This window comes from Cololabis saira, chromosome 5 (assembly GCF_033807715.1).
Source record: "Cololabis saira isolate AMF1-May2022 chromosome 5, fColSai1.1, whole genome shotgun sequence".
NCBI classification, from domain to species: Eukaryota; Metazoa; Chordata; class Actinopteri; order Beloniformes; family Belonidae; genus Cololabis; species Cololabis saira.
In genome coordinates, this window is record NC_084591.1 from 1,145,204 (window position 1) to 1,168,386 (window position 23,183).

Genomic DNA, 23,183 nt, shown 5'->3' on the forward strand with positions numbered 1-23,183 from the left:
TTTATTTAATTGGTATTAGTTTTGGATTGACTGTACATCGGATTTTGGGTGATGATTTGTTTTATTTATTCATTGATTGATTTATTTTTTATTTTCTCTTCCACCTCTTTTTTCTTTTTTTCCTTTTTTTTTGGATCGTTCATACACTCATCAGGGAAAGCAAAGGGGTTTTGGTGGTCCCTGAATACGCGTTCTCTTCGGAGGGATCCTCTCACGATCCGCGCACCAAGCTCCACTGGATTCTCTTCGAAAGGGCATGCCATTTTCCAAGAGAGCTGATTGGTCAGTGGGCGGTGCTTTTACACCCGGCGATCTGTATCTCGAACATAACCTGCTCCGGAGCAGGTTAGCTGTTCAGCATAAGTTACCATGGCGATGTACCCCGGTAAGAAGTGAACCACCGTCGTAGTCCTGAAAACCCAGGGTTAAACCTGAAGTTACCTCGCTAACCCCAAATCCCGCTTCGTAGTACAGGCCCCAGGTGTGTTTACCTGCATGTTAATACCAGAGGATCCAGGTGTGTTTACCTGCATGTTAATACCAGAGGATCCAGGTGTGTTTACCTGCATGTTAATACCAGAGGATCCAGGTGTGTTTACCTGCATGTTAATACCAGAGGATCCAGGTGTGTTTACCTGCATGTTAATACCAGAGGATCCAGGTGTGTTTACCTGCATGTTAATACCAGAGTGTACTGCGTAGCCTACGGTGTGTCGTGGTTCTGTGTGCAACGACACAGGGAAGTTGGTTCCTGGGGGGGCAGATTAGTGTGATGAGGGTTGTGCGTGCGTGCGTGCGTGCAAGAGATTGGGAGTGACGTGAGGAAAGAAATGTGCAATAATGTGTAGGTTTCTCTGTGTAGTCAGTGCAATAATGTGGACATCCGTGCAATAAGTTCAGTCGGGCTCTGTGCAGTACGTTTTTCTTCTACTCAGGTTTAGTGTGTAGTGGGTTTTCTGGGAGTGGGAACTGATGTGGGTTAATTATAGTGCGGTTTGATTCTATGTTTGGGCAAAGACTTCAGGGTTGTTTCTATGTTTGTTGGAGTGTGATTGTCGCCGTGCCTCGTGTCCAAGACAAATTTCTCCTAAGAGAGACAATAAAGATCCATCTTGTCTTATCTTAGTTCCTAAGACATATAGACGAATCCGGCGACCGGTTTGTGTGCGCCGCCATCTTGCGGCGGCGCCATCGCTGCGGTGGCAGGTGTCAATCTGCCACCGCAGCGCTGTTATTGTAACCTGACGCTCTACAGCATCATTATAGCTGGATTGATGATGTTAGACAGTGGCCTTCCATAAATAATGAAGGTATCTTAAATTAATGCTGATGTTAATTTATAAATAATGATTTGTTTGAGCGATAAGCAGGAAAGAATAGAGGAATAGGGAGATAAGGGAGTGTATGATTAAACACTGTAATATAGCTCTCTCCACCTCCTCTCCTTACGAGGCACGTCTGCACAATTAAATATTACCTGTTTATGTTTTGTTTTATTTTAGGTATCCAAGAATATTTTATTGATCGCCTGGCGTCCGATGACGAAAAAAAACGCAATTACAGGTCTCTAATTGAAGGGCAGAACTATCTCAGCTCCGGATGATACAGAATACATACATACATAACCCCAATCTGCAGATAAAACTAGTTTGTTGAGGAAAAAATATCAACTCTATTTGTAGCTGCAGAAGAAAAAAATAATCTCACGAGGAAAAGAAAAATATTGCTCACGCCATCGGAGCCTCTTCAGCATAAAAAAAAAGAAAAGAGAAGTAAGAGTAATAAAAAAGATGTAGGCTACTGTATGTTGTTATATTATACTAATTTATTGAAACACATGGCGAGTCAAACATTTACCAAAGCAGCTGCCAAACACTAAACAAGGTAGTAAGACGGTGGTTCTGCAGAACTGCGGCAGTAAATCCTCATCGGAGCTTCATTCTTTAGTAGTGATTTCATATGAACCCAAACCGTTAATAATCATTATTTTCTCCATAAACCGCTCCCTGGCTTCCTTGTTTAAGGTATCCAGGTAAATTCCAGTTCCTTTCCAGCAGTTTAACATCTTTTTTTGCGTTCCGTCTGTTCACTTGGTGAAACAGAAAAGTAGTTTTGAAAGTCCGTCCCGTCTTCATTCACTATCAAAACAAATGCACGTGACGGGACAGGAGTGTTCCGATGATACAAATACATTAAGAGAGCCTGGCAGGGAGCGGAGTAATAGATCCATACGTATATATGTCTATGGGCTGGAGCGGAGGAGCGGAGCCGCCACCGCAGTAATGGCGGCCGCTCGACTTCCGGGTTTCGCCGGATTCGTCTATATTGTAAATATCTCTTTCTGGGCCCTGATTAAGTGCGTGTTCTCAGACTTCTGACCCCGGACCATAGCGGTTAGCGGTTAGCTAAAGGTGGTGGCTGCAACTTCTGCCTGCTGGCTGTTAAATATTAATCTAATAAAAAGCTTTACTGCACTCAGGAGGACAAAGTTCAGTGTTTCTGCTGATAGACCAGCGTACTTTATGACCTCACAGCTCAGCTTAAAGGCTAACACTCATCCAGGAACATTAAATGTATTTAACATAAAATAAACCATCTATACATGAATACAACTCAGAATGGAGCGAGGACTCATCTGGATGAAATGTTTCTGACTGTGTGATTTTATTTCCCTTCTTCTACTTTTGAATGTCGTTAGTTTAATAACTGCTAAAACATCCATCATCTAAATTCTGTTTAACAACAATGAAGATACAACCTTGTTTTTTTACTCCTCTTTCGGTGTTTTGAACCAGACTGTAAATATGTTTCTTTCTGCTGTAAAGTTGGACATTTGAACACGGAGGTCAGTGAGGTAACTCTGTTGCGGCCTCTAGTGGTCGGTGGAGGAACTGCAACCTGCTGGAGGTCTGATGTTGGTGCTCGGGGAGACGTGGACGCTTCAGATGTCAGAGTATCCCACAATGCATTTTTCACCAATAAGCCAAAGTAAAAATAAGAGAGATGAGTAAATATAAAGTTATAACTTAATTTTTGTTAACAGAATGTCGTCATAAGATTATTTTAAGTGAGAATATTTGTTATAACTTCACATTTGTGGTAAAGTTTTGAAGATAGAACTTCTTCTAAAACGTCCTCGAACATTTTCAGGATAAACTCGCCTCAACTTTGGGTCTAATGTACGAAACGTGCGGCGCACCAAAAAACGTGCGTACGCCACTTTCTACGCTCACGGTCGGATGTACAAAAATTGATTTGAACGTAGAAAGTTGCGATCCTTCACTCACACACCAAGGCTGGCGTACGCACTTTTCTGGACCTGGACCAGGACCTGGACCTGGACCTGGACGAGAACCAGGACCAGGACCTGGACCAGGACCGGGATAGACCAGTCTCTCCTCCTGCGGATGAAACACTCCGAGTTACAGCAACTTTGCTCTTTATTTCTCACGTTTGCACCTCGATAATCTCGTCGGCACAAGTTGTCTTTATTTCTGCAGCAGAGGAATCAGATCGTGATGCTTCATGTTTTAAATATAAGTTTATGTTGTTCACATTGTTATACTTATGAGAGAGGTGATCGCGGACATCCATAATGTGTAAGACTCAATAAACGTGTACATTGGTCTTAATCCGTCAGTATATAATATGCATGACAATAAAGCGGAACGAGGAGCCGTTTTTCATCCACCAAAAATTCTGGTGTCGGTTCTTAAATTACAAATAAGAAAAACAGAGTGTAATGATGCATTAACGCTGCCCATAAACATTAACAAACCCGTACGATCATAATAAAACCACAACTCTTCACGGAGCAACGCAAAGCAAAGAACAACACTACCCATAATGTAGTGCAGCTTAAATCGTAAGAAATGCCTCCAAATAAATTATTTATTCCAGCCTCAACTTCTGACAGAACTGTCTCCAGCTCACAGCCGATGTTTTTTTTAAATTTGTTTTACCTGTTTTTGCAAATTTCTTGTTAAGATGAGCGGTTTTTAATGGATAATTATCTTCATTATCATATTCAAACATATGTATTTGAGGGAGGAGACAGGGCGGAGTGTGTTTGCTCAAATCCACGTTGATTGTGATGTTCAAAGGAACCTGCGTGGATTTGGGCGTACGCACAGTTTTGAACATCTGAATTTTTTTTTGCCTACGCAAGAATTCCACACACAGATTCACATTGAAAAACACGCACTCTTTGTACATGAGGCCCCTGGTCTCTACTGTGGGATTTCACAAACCTCACATCCTAAAATCTGTTGATGAGGTAGTTGATGGTCCACGCGGTCAGCTGACACCTTCTCCACCAGCAGCATCAGTAAAGATGCTGGAGGAGTAGAACATGATCATCTCTGCTCCTCTATGCTCCACAGTGTCCAGGAGGGATCTGAGTGTGAGGTAGATGAGCATCCAGCCCAGAACCTGGTCTGGGTGTAAACCGGGTCCAGGACTGGACTCTCCAGGGTCTACGGTGTTTCAGTAATCAAGAGTCAATGATGATCTTTTGTCCTGGAGACAGAAACTAAGAGCAAACGTGTGATTAAATTAAGTGTAAATGTGGGTTGAGGGTGTGAGCTGAGCTGCAGCTCCACGACTCCATCTAGTGGTCGGATAGTAGAAGTGCAGCAGCTTCCTCACTGCTGTCGGACATGAAGCTGAAGAGAAGATCAGTCAGAGCTGCTCGTTGTACATCTACCATGACGTGTGTTTCCTCTGCAGGTGAAGGTAGAAGGAGTGTGAGCTGAAGTGAATCCAGCAGCATGGATCAGTGTGAGGACGGAGAGGAGGGAGTCCTTTCCTCCAAAACCTCCCCCAGGGGAAAAAAAAGAGTCAGAGAGAGTTGGAGAGAAGAAAAGAGGTGAGATGATCTAACTGTCCATGACTCTGCAGTAACGCTGCCCATGCAACTGTGAGAAACCTTGGTGTTGCAGAAAAACTAGTTCATGCGTTTGTATCTTCTAGACTAGATTACTGTAATGTGTTGTTAGCAGGATGTCCAAGTAATTTGCTGAATAGGCTCCAGCTGATCCAGAATGCAGCAGCACGAGTGCTGACAGGAATCAGCAGGAGGGACCACGTCTCTCCAGTGTTAGCGTCGCTCCATTGGCTACCCGTAAAATTCAGAATCCAATTTAAAATGTTATTACTTGCATATAAAGCCCAAAACGGCTCAGCTCCGCAGTATTTGCAAGACCTGATAGTGCCTTATGTTCCTGGCAGAGCTCTCCGCTCTCAGAGTGCAGGTTTACTCGTAGTTCCTAGAGTATCTAAATGTAGATTTGGAGGGCGGGCGTTCTGCTATCAGGCACCACTACTATGGAACCAATTTCCAATCTGGGTTAAGGAGGCTGACACCACCTCCACCTTTAAAACTAAACTTAAAACCTTTCTGTTTAGTAAAGCCTATAGTTAGTGTTTAGTAAAGCTCTAGCTGGTGTTGGTAAATCTCTAGGTAGTGGAAACTCTAGTGCAGGGGTGTCAAATGTGCGGCCCGAGAGAGATTTTCATGCGGCCCCCGAGAAGTTTCCAACGCAAAAAAAGGAAATGTTAATTTACTAAAAAGGAAGGCATAAATAATTGCCATGAATCGCAGCTTATCCGATAATATATTTCTTCTACAAATCCATCGTTATTCCACAAAGAGCAGTTTTCGACATTTTTGTAGTTTTCTAGAATGCATTTGCCGATTTTATTTCTTTGTAGAAGGTCGTTTATTTTTATTAACTGACTACTATTATATATTTTCACAGGAAAAATATCACGGCTAAAAAAGATGATAGAAGATATTTATTCAGAGAATTTCAGTTTTGAATACGAGGATAGTGACAAAGTAAAACAGTTAAAAGAAGTGCTGACTTTTTCGGCACACTGGCGTAAATATCCGCGCCAATTTGAAAAAATAAATACACTTAATTGTACTGGAAAAATCTCTAAATCACAAAGAAACACTCTCGAATGTAATAAGAAAGATTTTGCTTTTAATTAAATTTCCTATAAAAAAGCGAAATATTAAAAAAAACATACTTGTTTCTGTTTATCTTTGTAAAATGATATTAAAAGTATCTTACATAATTTGAAAAAAAACGAGAAATTTCAAGAAAAGATCCTGAAGAAATATATTTTACATAATTAGAGTGTAAACAAAGTGCATATTTCCTTTAAAATGAACTAAACTGATATTGGATTAGATAACAATAGTAAAAAAAAAGAATTAGAAAAAAAAATGTTCGCACCGTTTTTGTTATTTTGAGCGAGCGGCCCACAAGAAAAAAATTGGTCATATCCGGCCCGCCAAGCAAAATTAATTTGACACCCCTGCTCTAGTGTGTTAGAGTCGCTCCTGTGCCCCCCCCTCCCCCCTTTCTCTTCTCTTTTTTTCTTGGTGCAGCATCCTCTGCCGGTGGCGAAGAGAATCTCTGAATGCAAAACACCGGATCCTGCAGTGTGGGAGTGAGGGGGGCAGGGTAACGGCCCCTTTTGGGCGGGGGAGAAGGTTCGTCCCTCAAGACACCTCTCCCTGGCCCTGCCCCTTCTCAACCTTTCCCCGACCCTGCACCCAAACCTGGGACTTGATGATTGGGCCGGAGCTTCGGGAGCTGCGTGCTGGCCTACGGTCCCCACCCCTGGTCATCCCACTGCTGCTTCCACCTGCCTGCTGTGCTGTTGACGTCCCTGACCCACCAGTCTGGCCCTCGGCAGGAGGGTCCCCCCTGATGATCCTGGTCCTGGTCCAGGTTTCTTCCCTCCTAAAGGGGAGTTTTTCTTGCCATTGTTTAAATAATAATTGCTCGGGGGTTTATGTTTATGTTTATGTTCTGGATCTCTGGAAAGCGTCTAGAGACAACATCTGTTGTATTAGACGCTATATAAATAAAATTGAATTGAATTGAATTGAACTCTTCTGCACGTCAGAGTTCAGCCTTCACGTCACCAAACACCTTTATTACAGGAGACCTGGACCTGAACCTGGACCTGAACCTGAACCTGAACCTGAACCTGAACCTGAACCTGAACATGGACCTGAACCTGGACCTGGACCTGAACCTGGACCCAGCTGTGTGTCTTTAAAGAGTGACAGATCCAAGGGTGCATTTATTCATTTTAAAGATACCCAATTTTCTCCCTCAGTGAGGTGAGTTTTACATAAATGTTTCTGAAAAACATAAGAGACTGAAATGTTTTGATCGTAACATGATGATTTTAGTTTTAGAAATACCGGTATGTGTTTAATATTTTGTTTATTTTCAGTTCAGTTTTATCTATGAAGTGTCTATTACAGAACCGGTTCTGTTCATTATTTTTATGGACAGAATTTCTAGGCGCAGCCAGGGGCCGGAGGGGGTACGGTTCGGGAGCCACTTGATTTCATCTCTGCTTTTTGCAGATGATGTGGTCTTGTTGGCTCCCTCGAGCCAGGACCTTCAGCATGCACTGGGGCAGTTTGCAGCTGAGTGTGAAGCGGCTGGGATGAGAATCAGCACCTCTAAGTCTGAGGCCATGGTTCTCGACCGGAAAAAGGTGGCTTGCACCATCCAGGTCGGGGGAGAGTTCCTGCCTCAGGTGGAGGAGTTTAAGTATCTTGGGGTCTTGTTCACGAGTGAGGGGAGAACGGAGCGCGAGATCGACAGGCGGATCGGTGCGGGGGCCGCAGTAATGCGGTCATTGTATCGGTCCGTCGTGGTGAAGAAGGAGCTGAGCCGAAAGGCAAAGCTCTCGGTTTACCGGTCGATCTACGTTCCTACCCTCACCTATGGTCATGAACTCTGGGTCATGACCGAAAGAACGGGATCCCGGATACAAGCGGCCGAAATGAGTTTCCTCCGCAGGGTGGCTGGACACTCCCTTAGAGATGAGTTTCCTCCCTTAGAGATGAGTTTCCTCCGCAGGGTGGCTGGACGCTCCCTTAGAGATGAGTTTCCTCGCAGGGTGGCTGGACGCTCCCTTAGAGATAGGGTGAGGAGTTCGGTCACCCGGGAGGAGCTCGGAGTCGAGCCGCTACTCCTCCACATTGAGAGGAGTCAGCTGAGGTGGCTTGGGCATCTGTATCGGATGCCTCCTGGACGCCTCCCTAGGGAGGTGTTCCAGGCATGTCCCACCGGGAGGAGGCCCCGAGGAAGACCCAGGACACGCTGGAGTGACTACGTCACTCGGCTGGCCTGGGAACACCTCGGACTCCCCCCGGAAGAGCTGGAGGAAGAGATGGAGGAAGAGCTGGAGGAAGTGTCTGGGGAGAGGGAAGTCTGGGGATCCCTGCTCCGACTGCTGCCCCCGCGACCCGGACTCGGATAATGCGGTGGACATTGGATGGATGGAAGTGTCTATTACAATACAAATTGTATGTAGGATCTTTCCAGGGACCATGTAACGCCCGCCAAAGTAATAATGCCCGCAAACGTAATAAACCACAAACGTAATAAAAATATACAGCTTTTATATATACTGCATGGGATTTGGACTCAGAATAATGGCTGTATTTACAAGTATTTACAGCTGATAATGAATCACTGTGAATACATCAATGTCAGTTACGTGTATTGAATGGATGGATGACAACTAAAAGCGTAATCAGACAAGCTTTTCAGTGTTATTTTGGACATAGACTAACATGACAGCTCGGACATCATTTTTAATCATCTCTCCAGTCTTGATGCTCCGGTCAGCTCGAGACAATTGTCTCCAGCTGACCGTGCATGCCGTGGCAATTATAGCCATTATTCTGAGTCCAAATCCCATGCAGTATATTCCTAAATTGAGTATTCCAAAACGAATAATGCAAACTACAGATCACGTCATTGGCACCCCAGAATACAGCTTTTTCACCGAGGTGGCAAAGCGCTCTCTGCTCTGTGCGCTCTGTGCGCTCTGAATTTGGGCACACCATAGGTCTGGGTAATGTACTCGCAAATATCCAGTGTAACAGTCTTTGTGGGGAAATATCTATTCTTCTCTTTGCACCTCCAAAACAGACAAACAGTTGTTGCGTCTCTCTCATGAAGGTGAAGCTCCTAAACCCGGATCATGATGAGATGAGGTCTCTCCTCCTCCTCCATTTGCACAAATTGATGAAACCAAAACAAACTAAGCAAACGTAATTCATTTGGTGGATATAGTCCAGTTACTACAGAATAGCCTACAGTTCAGTTGAACGTTACACTCCCTGAAAAAGTGTGGGGTCTGACACATCCACAGCATTAATTATGCAGGGCACGATGGGTTTTATTATAATTTACACATTCACCGGCTAGTTTGCAAAATAGCCGTTTTTCTACATTAACCGTAACATATATATATACATACATACTATATAACAACAACCATTATTCATTGCATTATTACATTTGTGGGAAGTTATTACAACATTGAAAGTTGAAGATTTTCACTTCCCCACAAACATAATAAATCTCTACAAACGTAATAGTTATTACATTTGTGGGAAATCGCGTGTTACGTTTGTAGTAGGCAGCGACTATTACGTTTGTGGGAAATGTATTACATTTGCAGGATTATTACATTAAAAGCTGCATATTTTTATTACGTTTGTGGTTTATTACGTTTGCGGGCATTATTACTTTGGCGGGCGTTACAGACCAGAACATGACCTAAAGTCACCAAACACCTTTATTACAGGAGACGACCTGGACCTGAACCTGAACCTGGACCTGGACCCAGCTGTGTGTCTTTAAAGAGTGACAGATCCAAGGGTGCATTTATTTATTTTAAAGATCCCGTATTTTCTCCCTCAGTGAGGTGAGTTTTACATAAATGTTTCTGAAAAACATAAGAGACTGAAATGTTCAATGGTCAATCTCATGACATCACTGGGTGATTTTTTGGGATAAATGTTAGTTTTTGCATGTTTTGTCACATTTACACAGACTCAAACACACACAGAGTTTCTATGAGTTCATGTTTGTTCTAGTTCTGCTGGTTAAAAAAGAAAAGTACAAAGGCTGGACATTTTGTGCTACTTGTGCTTAATTTATTTTTTTTATTCTGTTATTATTTTATTATTTATTAAAGTACTTGAATTTACTTTAAGATTAATTTAATTTAATTTAGCTATTCTTTTTTTAATTTATTTTATTGATTTAATTTGCCTGAAGATGATTATTTTGTACTTCAGACGTTACTCAACAGTTACTCAGTACTTGAGTAGTTTTTTCACCAAGTACTTTTTACTTTTACTCATGTAATTATTTGCATGACTACTTTTTACTTCTACTTGAGTCATATTATTCTGAAGTAACAGTACTTTTACTTGAGTACAATTTTTGGCTACTCTACCAGCTCTGGAAACAACATAAACAATCAAATAGAATTTAAAAAACAGGCTAAATGAAAGAGAACTGAACCAGGACACCATACACCCTAGAACTGAACCCTGCAGGACACCATAGACCCTAGCACTGAACCCTGCAGGACACCATAGACCCTAGAACTGGACCCTGCAGGACACCATAGACCCTAGAATTGAACCAGGACACCATAGCAGACCCTAGAACTGAACCCTGCAGGACACCATAGACCCTAGAACTGAACCCTGCAGGACACCATAGACCCTAGAACTGAACCAGGACACCATAGACCCTAGAACTGGACCAGGACACCATAGACCCTAGAACTGGACCCTGGGGGACACCATAGACCCTAGAACTGAACCAGGACACCATAGACCCTAGAACTGAACCCTGGGGGACACCATAGACCCTAGAACTGAACCAGGACACCATAGCAGATCCTTGTCTGTTCAGAAGAAACATAATGAACCTGAACAAACCGAAATTTGCCAGATAGATATAAAAATGTACTGGGATATTATTGGGACGCAGCATCACGAGCCCAAAATAAAATATAAAAATATAATAAAGGTATAAAAGCGATTCCTCAAAATGTCTATATCTCCTGATCAAGATCTTAAGACGAGTGAAGAAGTAGCATTCTGCTCTTCTGGATCTTAAGGAGGTTCTAACTAGAACTTCAAAGTGCAAAATCTGCGCTGCCGGCACGAGTGCAGTAGCATCTGTAAACGGCACCCGCTCCACGCACTGAGCTGTCCAAGGCCCCACATCGTAAACATTTAAGTAGATGTGCAGCAGGGATTCAGAGCAATGATGAATACATTAAAGTGAATTATTGTACCAGGTTGTGGCATGAGAGAGGAAAGATTTCCTGTCTCTGTCACGTTCTCAGTCTCAGGAGGACCAGCGAACCTTTAACTTACCGGAAGTCCTCTGGTGGACTGTCCTCATCCAAACATGACTCCATGGACCTTCAGACATCATGTGACCTAGTTCTTCATGATTCCTCCACAGATTGGACCAGCAGAGCTCAGAGTCCCCCAATGATCCGTCTGTCCAGCAGCATCAGACCCAGCTGGACTCCATCTTTCAGGTCTGTACATGAACAACAACTGCTTCTCCATCTTTTGTCCTCATGTCCATCTGCATGCTGGTCTCTGGAGACCAGTGGACTGTCAGTCTGTCCATCATGGACCTGATGTTTGTCTCCATGCTGGTCTCTGGAGACCAGTGGACTGTCAGTCTGTCCAACATGGACCTGATGTTTGTCTCCATGCTGGTCTCTGGAGACCAGTGGACTGTCAGTCTGTCCAACATGGACCTGATGTTTGTCTCCATGCTGGTCTCTGGAGACCAGTGGACTGTCAGTCTGTCCATCATGGACCTGATGTTTGTCAGAATCAGAATCAGAATCAGAAAAAGCTTTATTGCCAAGTCAGACATAATTCAGACGAGAGAACTTGACCCATTAATACGGACGCCATTTTTAGAGGAAGGATGACACTGGGATGGAGGGATGAGAAAAAAAGGATCTTCACTCTGTGTATTAATACCTAGTGTCAAGGTGCAAAAAAACACCTCAGCACAGAAAAGCAACAAACACACAACAAAACAACATCATAAGCTCATGGGTATACGATATGGGCAGGTCGGGATGTGGGGGAGGGGACCAGGCACAGGTCATCCAAGTGAGGACCGCGGCCATTGCAGCTGGCGCTCCAACCCGGAGTGTGTGAGGGAGGGGCTGCTGATAAGAGGGGGGGCCAGGAAGGCGTTGAATATGGGGAGAGGGATGTGTGTCAGTGTGTGTGTGAGAGTCTGTGACACGATAAGTCCGAGAACCTTCGACCAGAGTGCAGACTCCATGTCTCCACGATTTCAGTCTGGTTGGGTCCTTCATGTGTCTTCTGTTCCAGCTGCTGGAGGACGACATCGTCATGTTTGTGAAGGACGAGCTGAAGAAGATCCAGAAGGTTGTGAGTCCAGATTACCCAGAATCCTCAGAGAGTCTGGAGGAGGATGAAGATGAAGAGCAGAAGAGCATCAGAAAGACATTCATGAAGATCACAGTGAAGTTCTTGAGGAGGAGGAAGCAGGAGAAGCTGGCCGACCTTGTGCAGAGCAGTAAGACGTTTCTCTGAACATCTGAGCTGCTGGATAAACCACACCCAATGTCTCAGTAGATTACCAACATTCACAGATCAGACACAACATTAAACCCACTGGAAGGTGGAGTAACTCTGCTCATCTTCTTGCACCAGTCTTCTATTAGGAACATGTCATTAATAAAGTCATTAATATCCTAGTAAATAAAAGTTTTATTCTAAAGTGTTGAACCGTTTGGATTCAATATTCAGTTCCAGCAAACACAAAACAAACATTATGGGCCAAATCCACAAAGAATAGATTGCGCCCGCAAATAGTGCTGTGAATTGCACCGCATTTGCGCCCGCAATTTCCCCCGCTTTAAGGTCCTATTCACAAAAGACTTAAAGTTTTGCAGCTGAGTGCAATTTTCCCTTGTCTGAGTAAGTGAGCGGAGCTGTTTCCAGCAGGCCCGGTTCTACGAGGGTGCATAAGCATGTATTGCACCCTCAGTTTATGTGTTTGCTCAGTTGAAAAGACGAAAAGAAAACTGACAAATGCCCGCGCGTCAAGCCTGATTTATGGTTCCGCGCTAAATCGACGGCGTAGCCTACGGCGTAGGGTACGCGGTGACGCGCACCATAATTTCGTGTCACCGCGTATCCTACGCCGTAAGCTCTGCGTTGGTGCAACGCGGAACCATAAATCAGACAGTGTCCGTCACTCATCTGCTTGCAGCAGTTTCCTGCACCAGCCAGACGCTGCTCTCTGCTGCTCCGTTAATAAAGTAACGATGGATATTCAGAAGTGGTTCAAGCACAACCACGCCAGCAAGTTTATAGGACTGTCTCAGAAAATTAGAATATTGTGATAAAGTCCTTTATTTTCTGTAATGCAATTAAAAAAAACTAAAATGTCATACATTCTGGATTCATTACAAATCAACTGAAATATTGCAAGCCTTTTATTATTTTAATATGGCTGATTATGACTTACAGTTTAAGATTAAGATTCCCAGAATATTCAAATTTTTTGAGATAGGAAATTTGAGTTTTCTTAAGCTGTAAACCATCATCAGCAATATTAAAATAATAAAAGGCTTGCAATATTTCAGTTGATTTTTAATGAATCCAGAATGTATGACATAAGCTAATGAAATGTCAAATGTTAAGAGGCTGTGCGCATTTACGCACAAGGCATAGCACCGGTAACTTCATTAACACGGGATCGGGATCAGACGGTAATTCATGTTCTGTGTTTTTGCTACACACACCTACAGGTCAGCTGTTAAACACACACATTCTAGATTTATATGTTTATATGGTGAAATTGTTTGTAATAAAGCAGCCCCTTACTGTATGGATGAATCCTGAGCTCCGTCCTGTTATTTTTATTTTTAAATCCGAGATAAGTCCACGACCCCACTTGATCTGACTGTAGATTTCACCCTTAATATCATTCAGTATCACACAGGCATGAATGATATTGAAGAGAGAGAGAAAGAGAGACAGAGGGCAAGTGAGGAGTGAGTTTGCAGCAGTTAATACATGCTTCCAAAAGACGGTATTTGCTCCACTATTTTTGCGTGTGGCAAATAGCACTGGCCTTTGTGAATTAGACGGTTTTTGCAATGAAGCTTATTTGCATAGAAAGGGTGCAATTTTGCGCAGAATGTATGAATATTACCTAATTTACATGCATGCAAATGGCACAGGCGCACCATGACACTATTTGCTTGGCAGCGCAGTTTGTGGTGCAATTCGCCCTTTGCGGGTGCTTTGTGAATTAGACGCTCTCTTTTTGTCTCATTTGCACCGGTTTAGCGGCCGCAAAAGCCGCGCAATCCTTTTGTGGATTTGGCCCTATGTGTCTCAAATGAATCATAGAGGAAACACTGTTCTTGTTCCTCTGATTGATCGGGGGGTTTTTGGGAGGAAAACGCTTCAATACTCCTCATTGAACGGCTGATCAGTGAATGTTGAAATGTTGATTCTTTAGAGGAAGTAGAACTTGTTGTGGGCTAGTTTTAATCACTAAGTGGTTTTCTTTATTTCATCTTTATTTAGAGACCATCGCTGCCATTTGTCCATCCAAACTCAAAGTTCAGCTGCAGAAGAAGTACCAGCATGTGTCTGAGGGAATCACTAAAGCAGGAAAGACAACCCTTCTGGAGCAGATCTACACGGAGCTCTACATCACAGAGGGAGGGACCGGAGAGGTCAACGACGAACATGAAGTCAGACAGATTGAAGCAGCATCCAGGAAACCAGACGGAGCAGAAACAGCCATCAGACAGGAAGACATCTTTAAACCCCCACCTGGAAGAGGACGACCAATCAGAACGGTGATGATGAAGGGAGTGGCCGGCATCGGGAAAACAGTCCTAACGCAGAAGTTCAGTCTGGACTGGGCTAAAGGCAGAACCAACCAGGACATCCAGTTCCTGCTTCCATTCACCTTCAGAGAGCTGAATGTGCTAAGAGAGAAAAAGTTCAGCTTGGTGAAACTTGTTCATCACTTCTTCTCTGAAACCAAAGGAATCTGCAGCTTTGAAAAGTTCCAGGTCGTGTTCATCTTTGACGGTCTTGATGAGAGTCGATTTCCTCTGGACTTCCACAACAATGAGGTCCTGACTGATGTTACAGAGTCCACCTCAGTGGACGTGCTGCTGACAAACCTCATCAGGGGGAACCTGCTTCCTTCTGCTCGTCTCTGGATCACCACACGACCCGCAGCAGCCAATCAGATCCCTCCTGAGTATGTCTCCATGGTGACGGAGGTCAGAGGGTTCACTGACCCACAGAAGGAGGACTACTTCAGGAAGAAGATCAGAGAAGAGGAGCAGACCAGCAGGATCATCTCCCACATCAAGACATCACGGAGCCTCCACATCATGTGCCACATCCCGGTCTTCTGCTGGATCACTGCTGCGGTCCTGGAGAACGTCCTGGAGACCAGAGAGGGAGGGCAGCTGCCCAATACCCTGACTGAGATGTACATCCACTTCCTGGTGGTCCAGGCCAAACTGAAGAAGGTCAAGTATGACGGAGGAGCTGAGACGGATTCACACTGGAGTCCAGAGAGCAGGAAGATGGTGGAGTCTCTGGGAAAACTGGCTTTTGAGCAGCTGCAGAAAGGAAACCTGATCTTCTATGAACCAGACCTGAGAGAGTGTGGCATCGATGTCAGAGAGGCTTCAGTGTACTCAGGAGTGTTCACCCAGATCTTTAGAGAGGAGAGAGGCCTGTACCAGGACCAGGTCTTCTGCTTCATCCATCTGAGTGTCCAGGAGTTTCTGGCTGCTCTTCATGTCCACCAGACCTTCATCAAGTCTGGAGTCAACCTGCTGGAGGAACAAAGAAACACCTCCTGGTGGATAAGAGCAGACACTCACCTCTATCAGAGTGCTGTAGACAAGGCCTTACAGAGTCCAAACGGACACCTGGACTTGTTCCTGCGCTTCCTCCTGGGTCTTTCACTGGAGACCAATCAGAACCTCCTGCGAGGTCTGATGACATCAAACCAAAGAAGTTCACAGAACAATCAGAAAACAGTTGAATACATCAAGGAGAAGATCAGTGGGGATCTGTCTGCAGAGAGAAGCATCAACCTGTTCCACTGTCTGAATGAACTGAACGATCGGTCTCTGGTGGAGAAGGTCCAACAGTACCTGAGGTCAGGACGTCTCTCCACAGATAAACTGTCTCCTGCTCAGTGGTCGGCTCTGGTCTTCATCTTACTGTCATCAGAAGAAGATCTGGAGGTGTTTGACCTGAAGAAGTTCCGAGCTTCAGAGGAGGCTCTACGGAGGCTGCTGCCGGTGGTCCAAGCCTCCAAGAAAGTTCTGTAAGTACCAACAGACATGTAGAGAAAATCCTTTTCGGGACCTCCACATGAGTTTTTCCTTCATCCGCGGACTTGAAGAAAAACACTGGAGTCAAAGTTCAGCTGGTGTTCCGTCCAAATACTGTGCAGGTCTTTATTGCAAGATTTACAATCAGCACCAATACACATGAGAGCCGGCATGGTCCCGGTACCGACTCTAAAACTTAGTAGATTTCCATTCTTCTTATATACTTTTGAAGGATCTGGGGGCCACGCCCCTGTATCCAACAGTATCCCTCAAAACTTCCCCTCATGTCAATTCGGCCAGTGGTACAGCAATAAATCATTCAACTTCTTGCAACACTATCCACCCTCCCCAGCGTCTTTTTTACCACCATAGGTGTCGTCTCCCACGTCTCGTGTCATTGCTCAAAATCTGGAGATCGTTTTGGCCCTCTCAGGGAGGATTCCCCGAGAGACACTTGTTTATTACTAATCTTGGTGTAAATTGCTCAAACAAAAGCTACCTCTAGACACCTGGTGTGATGTATAACGCTCCTTGTATCAAAGAAAGGGGAGATAATTTTGCACACAGACAGTAATAGAGAGAGAGAGACGGAGGGGGGGCCTCTCAGTCAAGAGGCCGGTGTGTTTTCTTCACAGACAGTGAGGCCCCTCGCAGGAGACCGGCGTACTTTCTTCAAATCTGAGCTAAGACAGGCAGCATACAACATTCCTATGCATAGAGTTGCAATGATTCTTCACGGTCACCAAAGTTTTAAAAACAACAATGATTATACAAAACTATTACTCTCTACTACAAGGAAGGTGAAGATGGGGAGGAAAGACACACACACACACCCACACACAGGGAGAGACACAGACGGAGAGAGAGTCACAGAGAGAGACACACACCCACACCTGCATCCCTCAGGGGCACACATGCCGGAGAGGTAGAGACGCACACTGTCCCTTTTTCTTCCTCCCTTAGCTTAAAGGTCATATAGCTATCATTTTGAAGTAGATGGTTCCCAGTGTTAGATTTCAACCAAATGATTATACATAGATAAAAACAATTCCTCTACAGACACATGTTGGACCTCTGGAGTGGAGGGTACTTCTGACTATGTCTGGTTTTACCTCCAGATTTTGATCAGTTTCTTTCATTTCCAGAGACTTTATTGACACATTGGACCTAAAAGACAAGCAGAACAATTGGAGACACAACAACACTTTCTTCCATAACATTGAAATAACCTGGTTATTGTTCTTTTCTTCCGTCTGCAGACTGAGTGGCTGTAACCTCTCAGAGGACATCTGTCCACTTCTGTCCTCAGTCCTCAGCTCTCAGTCCTCCAGTCTGACAGAACTGGACCTGAGCAACAACGACCTGCTGGATTCTGGACTGGAGAAGCTGTGTCCTGGACTGGAGAGTCCACACTGTCACCTGGAGTCTCTCAGGTCAGGATTCATTCAAGCCTTTTCCAGTTCCAGTGAACATGCTGCTAAACGTGTCTGCAGCAGGACACTTGAGCAGAGAACATGCAGCAGACCTGTGTTGTGTGTCTGCAGGCTGTCAGGCTGTCTGATCTCAGAGGAAGGAAGTTCTTCTCTGGTCTCAGCTCTGACCTCCAACCCCTCCCACCTGAGAGAGCTGGACCTGAGCTACAACCATCCAGGGGAGTCAGCAGGGAAGCTTCGGTCTAGACGGGAGGATCCCCGCTGGAGACTGGACATTCTCAGGTAGGACACTCTCAGGTAGGACACTCTCAGGTAGGACACACTCAGGTAGGACACACTCAGGTAGGACACTCTCAGGTAGGACACTCTCAGGTAGGACACTCTCAGGTAGGACACACTCAGGTAGGACACTCTCAGGTAGGACACTCAGGTAGGACACTCAGGTAGGACACTCTCAGGTAGGACACTCTCAGGTAAGACACACTCAGGTAGGACACTCTCAGGTAGGACACTCTCAGGTAGGACACTCAGGTAGGACACTCAGGTAGGACACTCTCAGGTAGGACACTCTCAGGCAGGACACACTCAGGTAGGACACTCTCAGGTTGGACACTCTCAGGTAGGACACTCTCAGGTAGGACACACTCAGGTAGGACACTCTCAGGTAGGACACACTCAGGTAGGACACTCTCAGGCTGGACACACTCAGGTAGGACACACTCAGGTAGGACACTCAGGTAGGACACACTCAGGTAGGACACTCAGGTAGGACACTCTCAGGTAGGACACTCTCAGGCTGGACACTCTCAGGTAGGACACTCAGGTAGGACACACTCAGGTAGGACACTCTCAGGTAGGACACACTCAGGTAGGACACTCTCAGGTAGGACACTCTCAGGCTGGACACTCTCAGGTAGGACACTCTCAGGCAGGACACACTCAGGTAGGACACTCTCAGGTAGGACACTCTCAGGTAGGACACTCTCAGGTAGGACACTCTCAGGCAGGACACACTCAGGTAGGACACTCTCAGGTAGGACACTCTCAGGCTGGACACTCTCAGGTAGGACACTCTCAGGTAGGACACTCTCAGGTAGGACACTCTCAGGTAGGACACTCTCAGGTAGGACACTCTCAGGCTGGACACTCTCAGGTAGGACACTCTCAGGTAGGACACTCTCAGGTAGGACACTCTCAGGTAGGACACTCTCAGGCTGGACACTCTCAGGTAGGACACTCTCAGGTAGGACACTCTCAGGTAGGACACTCTCAGGCAGGACACACTCAGGTAGGACACTCTCAGGTAGGACACTCTCAGGTAGGACACTCTCAGGCTGGACACTCTCAGGTAGGACACTCTCAGGCTGGACACACTCAGGTAGGACACACTCAGGTAGGACACTCAGGTAGGACACTCTCAGGTAGGACACACTCAGGTAGGACACTCAGGTAGGACACTCAGGTAGGACACACTCAGGTAGGACACTCTCAGGTAGGACACTCTCAGGTAGGACACTCTCAGGTATGGACACACTGCTCGAGGGGGGGGTTGTTATATTGTGTTATTTATGGTGGCACAGGTGTGGGGGTTTTCCTCCACCTCAGGTGGTTGCTCAGGGGTGTGGTGGGATGTAATGGAGTGATGTAATGGGAGTGTCCAACAGGTGATCGGGGGGGGGGGTGTAGTGGATATGGGAGTGTCCAACAGGTAATGGGGGGGGGGGCGCTCTGACATCTCTGCTTCCTCTGAGAGAGACTGAGCTGGTCTGACCCTCCCCCCCCCCTCCTCCTCCTCCTTCCAGGGTGGAGCCTGCTGGACAACGATGGCTGACACCAGGTCTGAGGAAGTGTACGTGTGTTTTTATTCAACCATCTTCACTCGTTCATGAGTCCATCAGTGATCAATAACTGATCAATGATAACTGCAGCTGCTTGTTTGTTCTCTCCATCAGATTCCTGTCAACTCACCGTCGACACAAACACAGTCCACAACAAGATCAAACTGTCTGATGACAACAGGATGATGACGCATGTGAAGGATGATCAGTCATATCCTGATCATCCAGACAGGTTTGATCGTCTTCCTCAGCTGCTGTGTAGAGAAGTTCTGACGGGTCGCTGTTACTGGGAGGTCCAGAGGACAGGAAGAGTTTATATATCAGTGAGTTACAGAAGCATCAGCAAGAAAGGAGACTCTGGTGACTGTTTGTTTGGAAGGAACGATCATTCCTGGAGTCTGGGCCGTTATCCAGGTGGTCTGTACCATGTCTGTCACAATAACAATAGATCCATCATCTCCTCATCTTCATCTTCAGACTCTGGCAGAGCAGCAGTTTACGTGGACGTTCCTGCTGGAACTCTGTCCTTCTATGAAGTCGTCTCTGACAGACTGATCCTCCTCCACACCTTCAACACCACCTTCACTGAACCTCTAAGTCCTGGATTTGGTATCAGGTCCTGGTCCAGGTCTGGGACCTGGTCTGGTTCTTCAGTGACTCTGTGTCCAGTTTAGTCTCAAGAGTTTCCTGTCAGAGAAACGTTCTCTGTTGGATCCTGGACTTGGACTCTGGTTCTAGTTCCTCAGTGTCATGATAATGACATGATGATCTCTGAATGCACAACACCGGAACCTGCAGCGTGGGAGTGAGAAGGGCAGCCTGCCTGCAGTCCCCATACCCGGTCATCCCGTTGCTGCTTCCACCTGCCTGCGGTCCCCACCCCCGGTCACCCCGTTGCTGCTTCCACCTGCCTGCGGTCCCCACCCCCGGTCATCCCGTTGCTGCTTCCACCTGCCTGCGGTCCCCACCCCCGGTCACCCCGTTGCTGCTTCCACCTGCCTGCGGTCCCCACCCCCGGTCATCCCGTTGCTGCTTCCACCTGCCTGTGGTCCCCACCCCCGGTCATCCCGTTGCTGCTTCCACCTGCCTGCTGTACTGCTGACGTCCCCGACTCCCCCAGTCTGGCCCTCGGCAGGAGGGTCCCCCCTTATGATCCAGGTCCTGGTCCAGGTTTCTTCCCTCCTAAAGGGGAGTTTTTCTTGCCACTGTTTGGCTTAAGGTTTTTCTCCCACTAGGGGAGTTTTTACCTGCCATTGTTTATGTAATAATTGCTCAGGGGTTTATGTTCATGTTCTGGATCTCTGGAAAGTGTCTGGAGACAACATCTGTTGTATTAGACGCTATATAAATAAAATTGAATTTGATGATGATGATGATGATGATGATGATGATGATTATTCTTGTTCTATTCTTGATTCTGTCTCTAAACGTTTTCATGTTTGACTTCACGTTAAGATTCTTAAAGTCTTGTTTCTTCCCTGAAAGAAAGTTTGAGCTTCAAATCTAAACATTTCTGTTTACGTTCAACTTTTACAGTTTGTACAATATTTGATTTATTTATCTGATTGTTTTAATTTAATTCCTTCAGTCTACAAAGTTGTTGATGTAAAAATGAAGTGAGAAGATGGAAATATTCATGTAACATCCAACATGTAAAAACACCAGCAACATGTTTAAAAGTATTCAAGTACTCTTGAAACCATTTTTTTTAAAGAAAGGTTTATTCATTGCAACTTTAATAACACAAGGTACATATCCTAAGTTTAGGGATAAGTTGATCTGGTCCAGTATTGTCGTACCAATAAGAGAACAAAATAAGTACATATTTCTGTGCAAAACATTTTTAGATAAATTTAAATGATCTTGTATGTTGCATGTACTTGTTAAACATCAGAATGTAACATGTATACTACTGGGTATTGGTCTGCTGTCAGTCTGAATAAAGAAATCTGAACAGAAAAGGTTTAATTTCTATAACAACAAAGATGAAAATGTCACATCTTGTCTGCCTAAAGTGGCACACAGACATACTAATGAGAAGAAACTACCTGTCCTGGTGTGCAGGTGTGATGCTTGTGACTTCCTTCTGACTAGAAAACACAGTCTCTAGAGTGATGACACTTGCTGGCTGGAAAATCCCTCCTGTACTCCCAACTGAAGAAAGTAGGGAGTCTTGGGCAGGTTGTTTAGAAGAGACGGCATTCATCCCACCCGGGCTGGTGCTGCTCTTGTCTCTAGTGATTTGGCCTGTTTCATTAGACCCTCTCCCTGACATCGCAGGGTCCAGGCCAGGATGCAGAGCTGTAGTTTAACACACTTCTCTGCTGCTTCTCGAGGACCAACGCCTGCCAACAAAACTATAGGATTGCATGATGTAACTGGTAACTCTAACGAGGTGCCTAGCAAAATAGAAGTGGTTGCAGTTCCCCGCCCTCCACTAGTTCACCAGGTGCGGCGTTATAGAGGCGTTAACCAAAATAATCTTGTAAAAATTAAATCCAATGCACATTTGGTACCAATAAGAGACCGAAAAATTAGATGCGGACTACTAAATATACGATCATTAAGCTCTAAGTCTCTGTTAGTAAATGATATAATTACAGAGAGCAGGAGTGATATTTTCTGCTTAACAGAAACATGGTTACAGGAGGAAGAGTATGTTAGTTTGAATGAATCAACTCCGCCCGGCTACTTTAATCATCACATTCCTAGAAACACGGGCCGGGGCGGAGGAGTTGCAGCAATTTATAACTCCAGTCTCCAAATAAAAATTGAATCTAAGTGCAATTATAATACGTTTGAAAGCCTCACGCTTAGTCTGAATTTTCAGAGCTGGAAATCAGAGAAGCCAGTTGTGTTAGTGGTAGTGTACCGGCCCCCTGCTGGCGCTTATCTAGAGTTTTTGTCTGAATTTTCAGATTTCCTTTCTGGATTATTGATCAGTACAGATAAATTCATCATAGTGGGTGATTTTAATATTCATATGGATGTTGAAAGTGATAATCTTAAATTAGCTTTCAATTCTCTTCTAGAATCAATGGGTATCTCACAAAAAGTGGACCAGCCGACGCATTGTTTTGATCATACTCTCGATCGCGTTCTCACCTACGGTGTTGAAACTGATGGTCTGTTGGTGTCACCTGTAAACTCCCTTTTATCCGACCATTATTTAATAACGTTTGAATTTAATGTTGTTGATGTTGAAGTGCAGGGCAGGAGGTATTATTTTAGCAGATGCTTGTCTGATGAAGCTATTGCTAAATTTAAGGAGACCATTGCTTATCTTACGACAGTGGAAAATAGTGAAGCCTCTACTGAAGCAATAGAGGCCAGTGACCTGGGTTCTACCTCTGATGTTGATGTTGATTTCCTTGCTAGTAACACTGCTGATCTGTTGCATTCAGCTTTAGATTAAGTTGCTCCTTTGAAAAGGAGGGTTTCTAGCCACAGGAGCTTAACTCCCTGGTATAATTCAGATATTCGCATGTTGAGACAAAACGTGCGTAAAATGGAAAGGAAGTGGCACTCTTGTAAGTCTGTAGACTCTTATCGTGAATGGAAAGATATTCCAATAGTATATAAAAAAGCCATTCGCAAAGCAAGAACAGCTTATTATTCAACGTTGATAGAGGATAACAAAAGTAACCCACGTTTTCTGTTCAGCACT

At 45.0% G+C, this 23,183-nt stretch overlaps 1 protein-coding gene across 3 annotated transcripts in view; it reads left to right on the forward strand.

Annotated features, from left to right (window-relative positions):
* LOC133443642 (protein NLRC3-like) overlaps nucleotides 1-21,477 on the forward strand; it is a 32,352-nt gene extending 10,875 nt beyond the window's left edge. For 2 of the 3 annotated variants that reach the window (XM_061720735.1, XM_061720736.1), the window contains exons 2-11: nucleotides 4,729-4,867; nucleotides 6,959-7,141; nucleotides 9,637-9,756; nucleotides 11,322-11,400; nucleotides 12,224-12,431; nucleotides 14,459-16,238; nucleotides 17,505-17,678; nucleotides 17,790-17,960; nucleotides 19,481-19,527; nucleotides 19,631-21,477. In XM_061720735.1, the coding sequence (XP_061576719.1) occupies nucleotides 4,770-4,867; nucleotides 6,959-7,141; nucleotides 9,637-9,756; nucleotides 11,322-11,400; nucleotides 12,224-12,431; nucleotides 14,459-16,238; nucleotides 17,505-17,678; nucleotides 17,790-17,960; nucleotides 19,481-19,527; nucleotides 19,631-20,190 (3,420 nt within the window). In that variant the 5' untranslated portion in view covers nucleotides 4,729-4,769 and the 3' untranslated portion in view covers nucleotides 20,191-21,477. The remainder of the gene's footprint in view (nucleotides 1-4,728; nucleotides 4,868-6,958; nucleotides 7,142-9,636; nucleotides 9,757-11,321; nucleotides 11,401-12,223; nucleotides 12,432-14,458; nucleotides 16,239-17,504; nucleotides 17,679-17,789; nucleotides 17,961-19,480; nucleotides 19,528-19,630) is intronic. The other variant, XM_061720737.1, reaches the window with a different exon arrangement.
* Nucleotides 21,478-23,183: the final 1,706 nt, after the last annotated feature.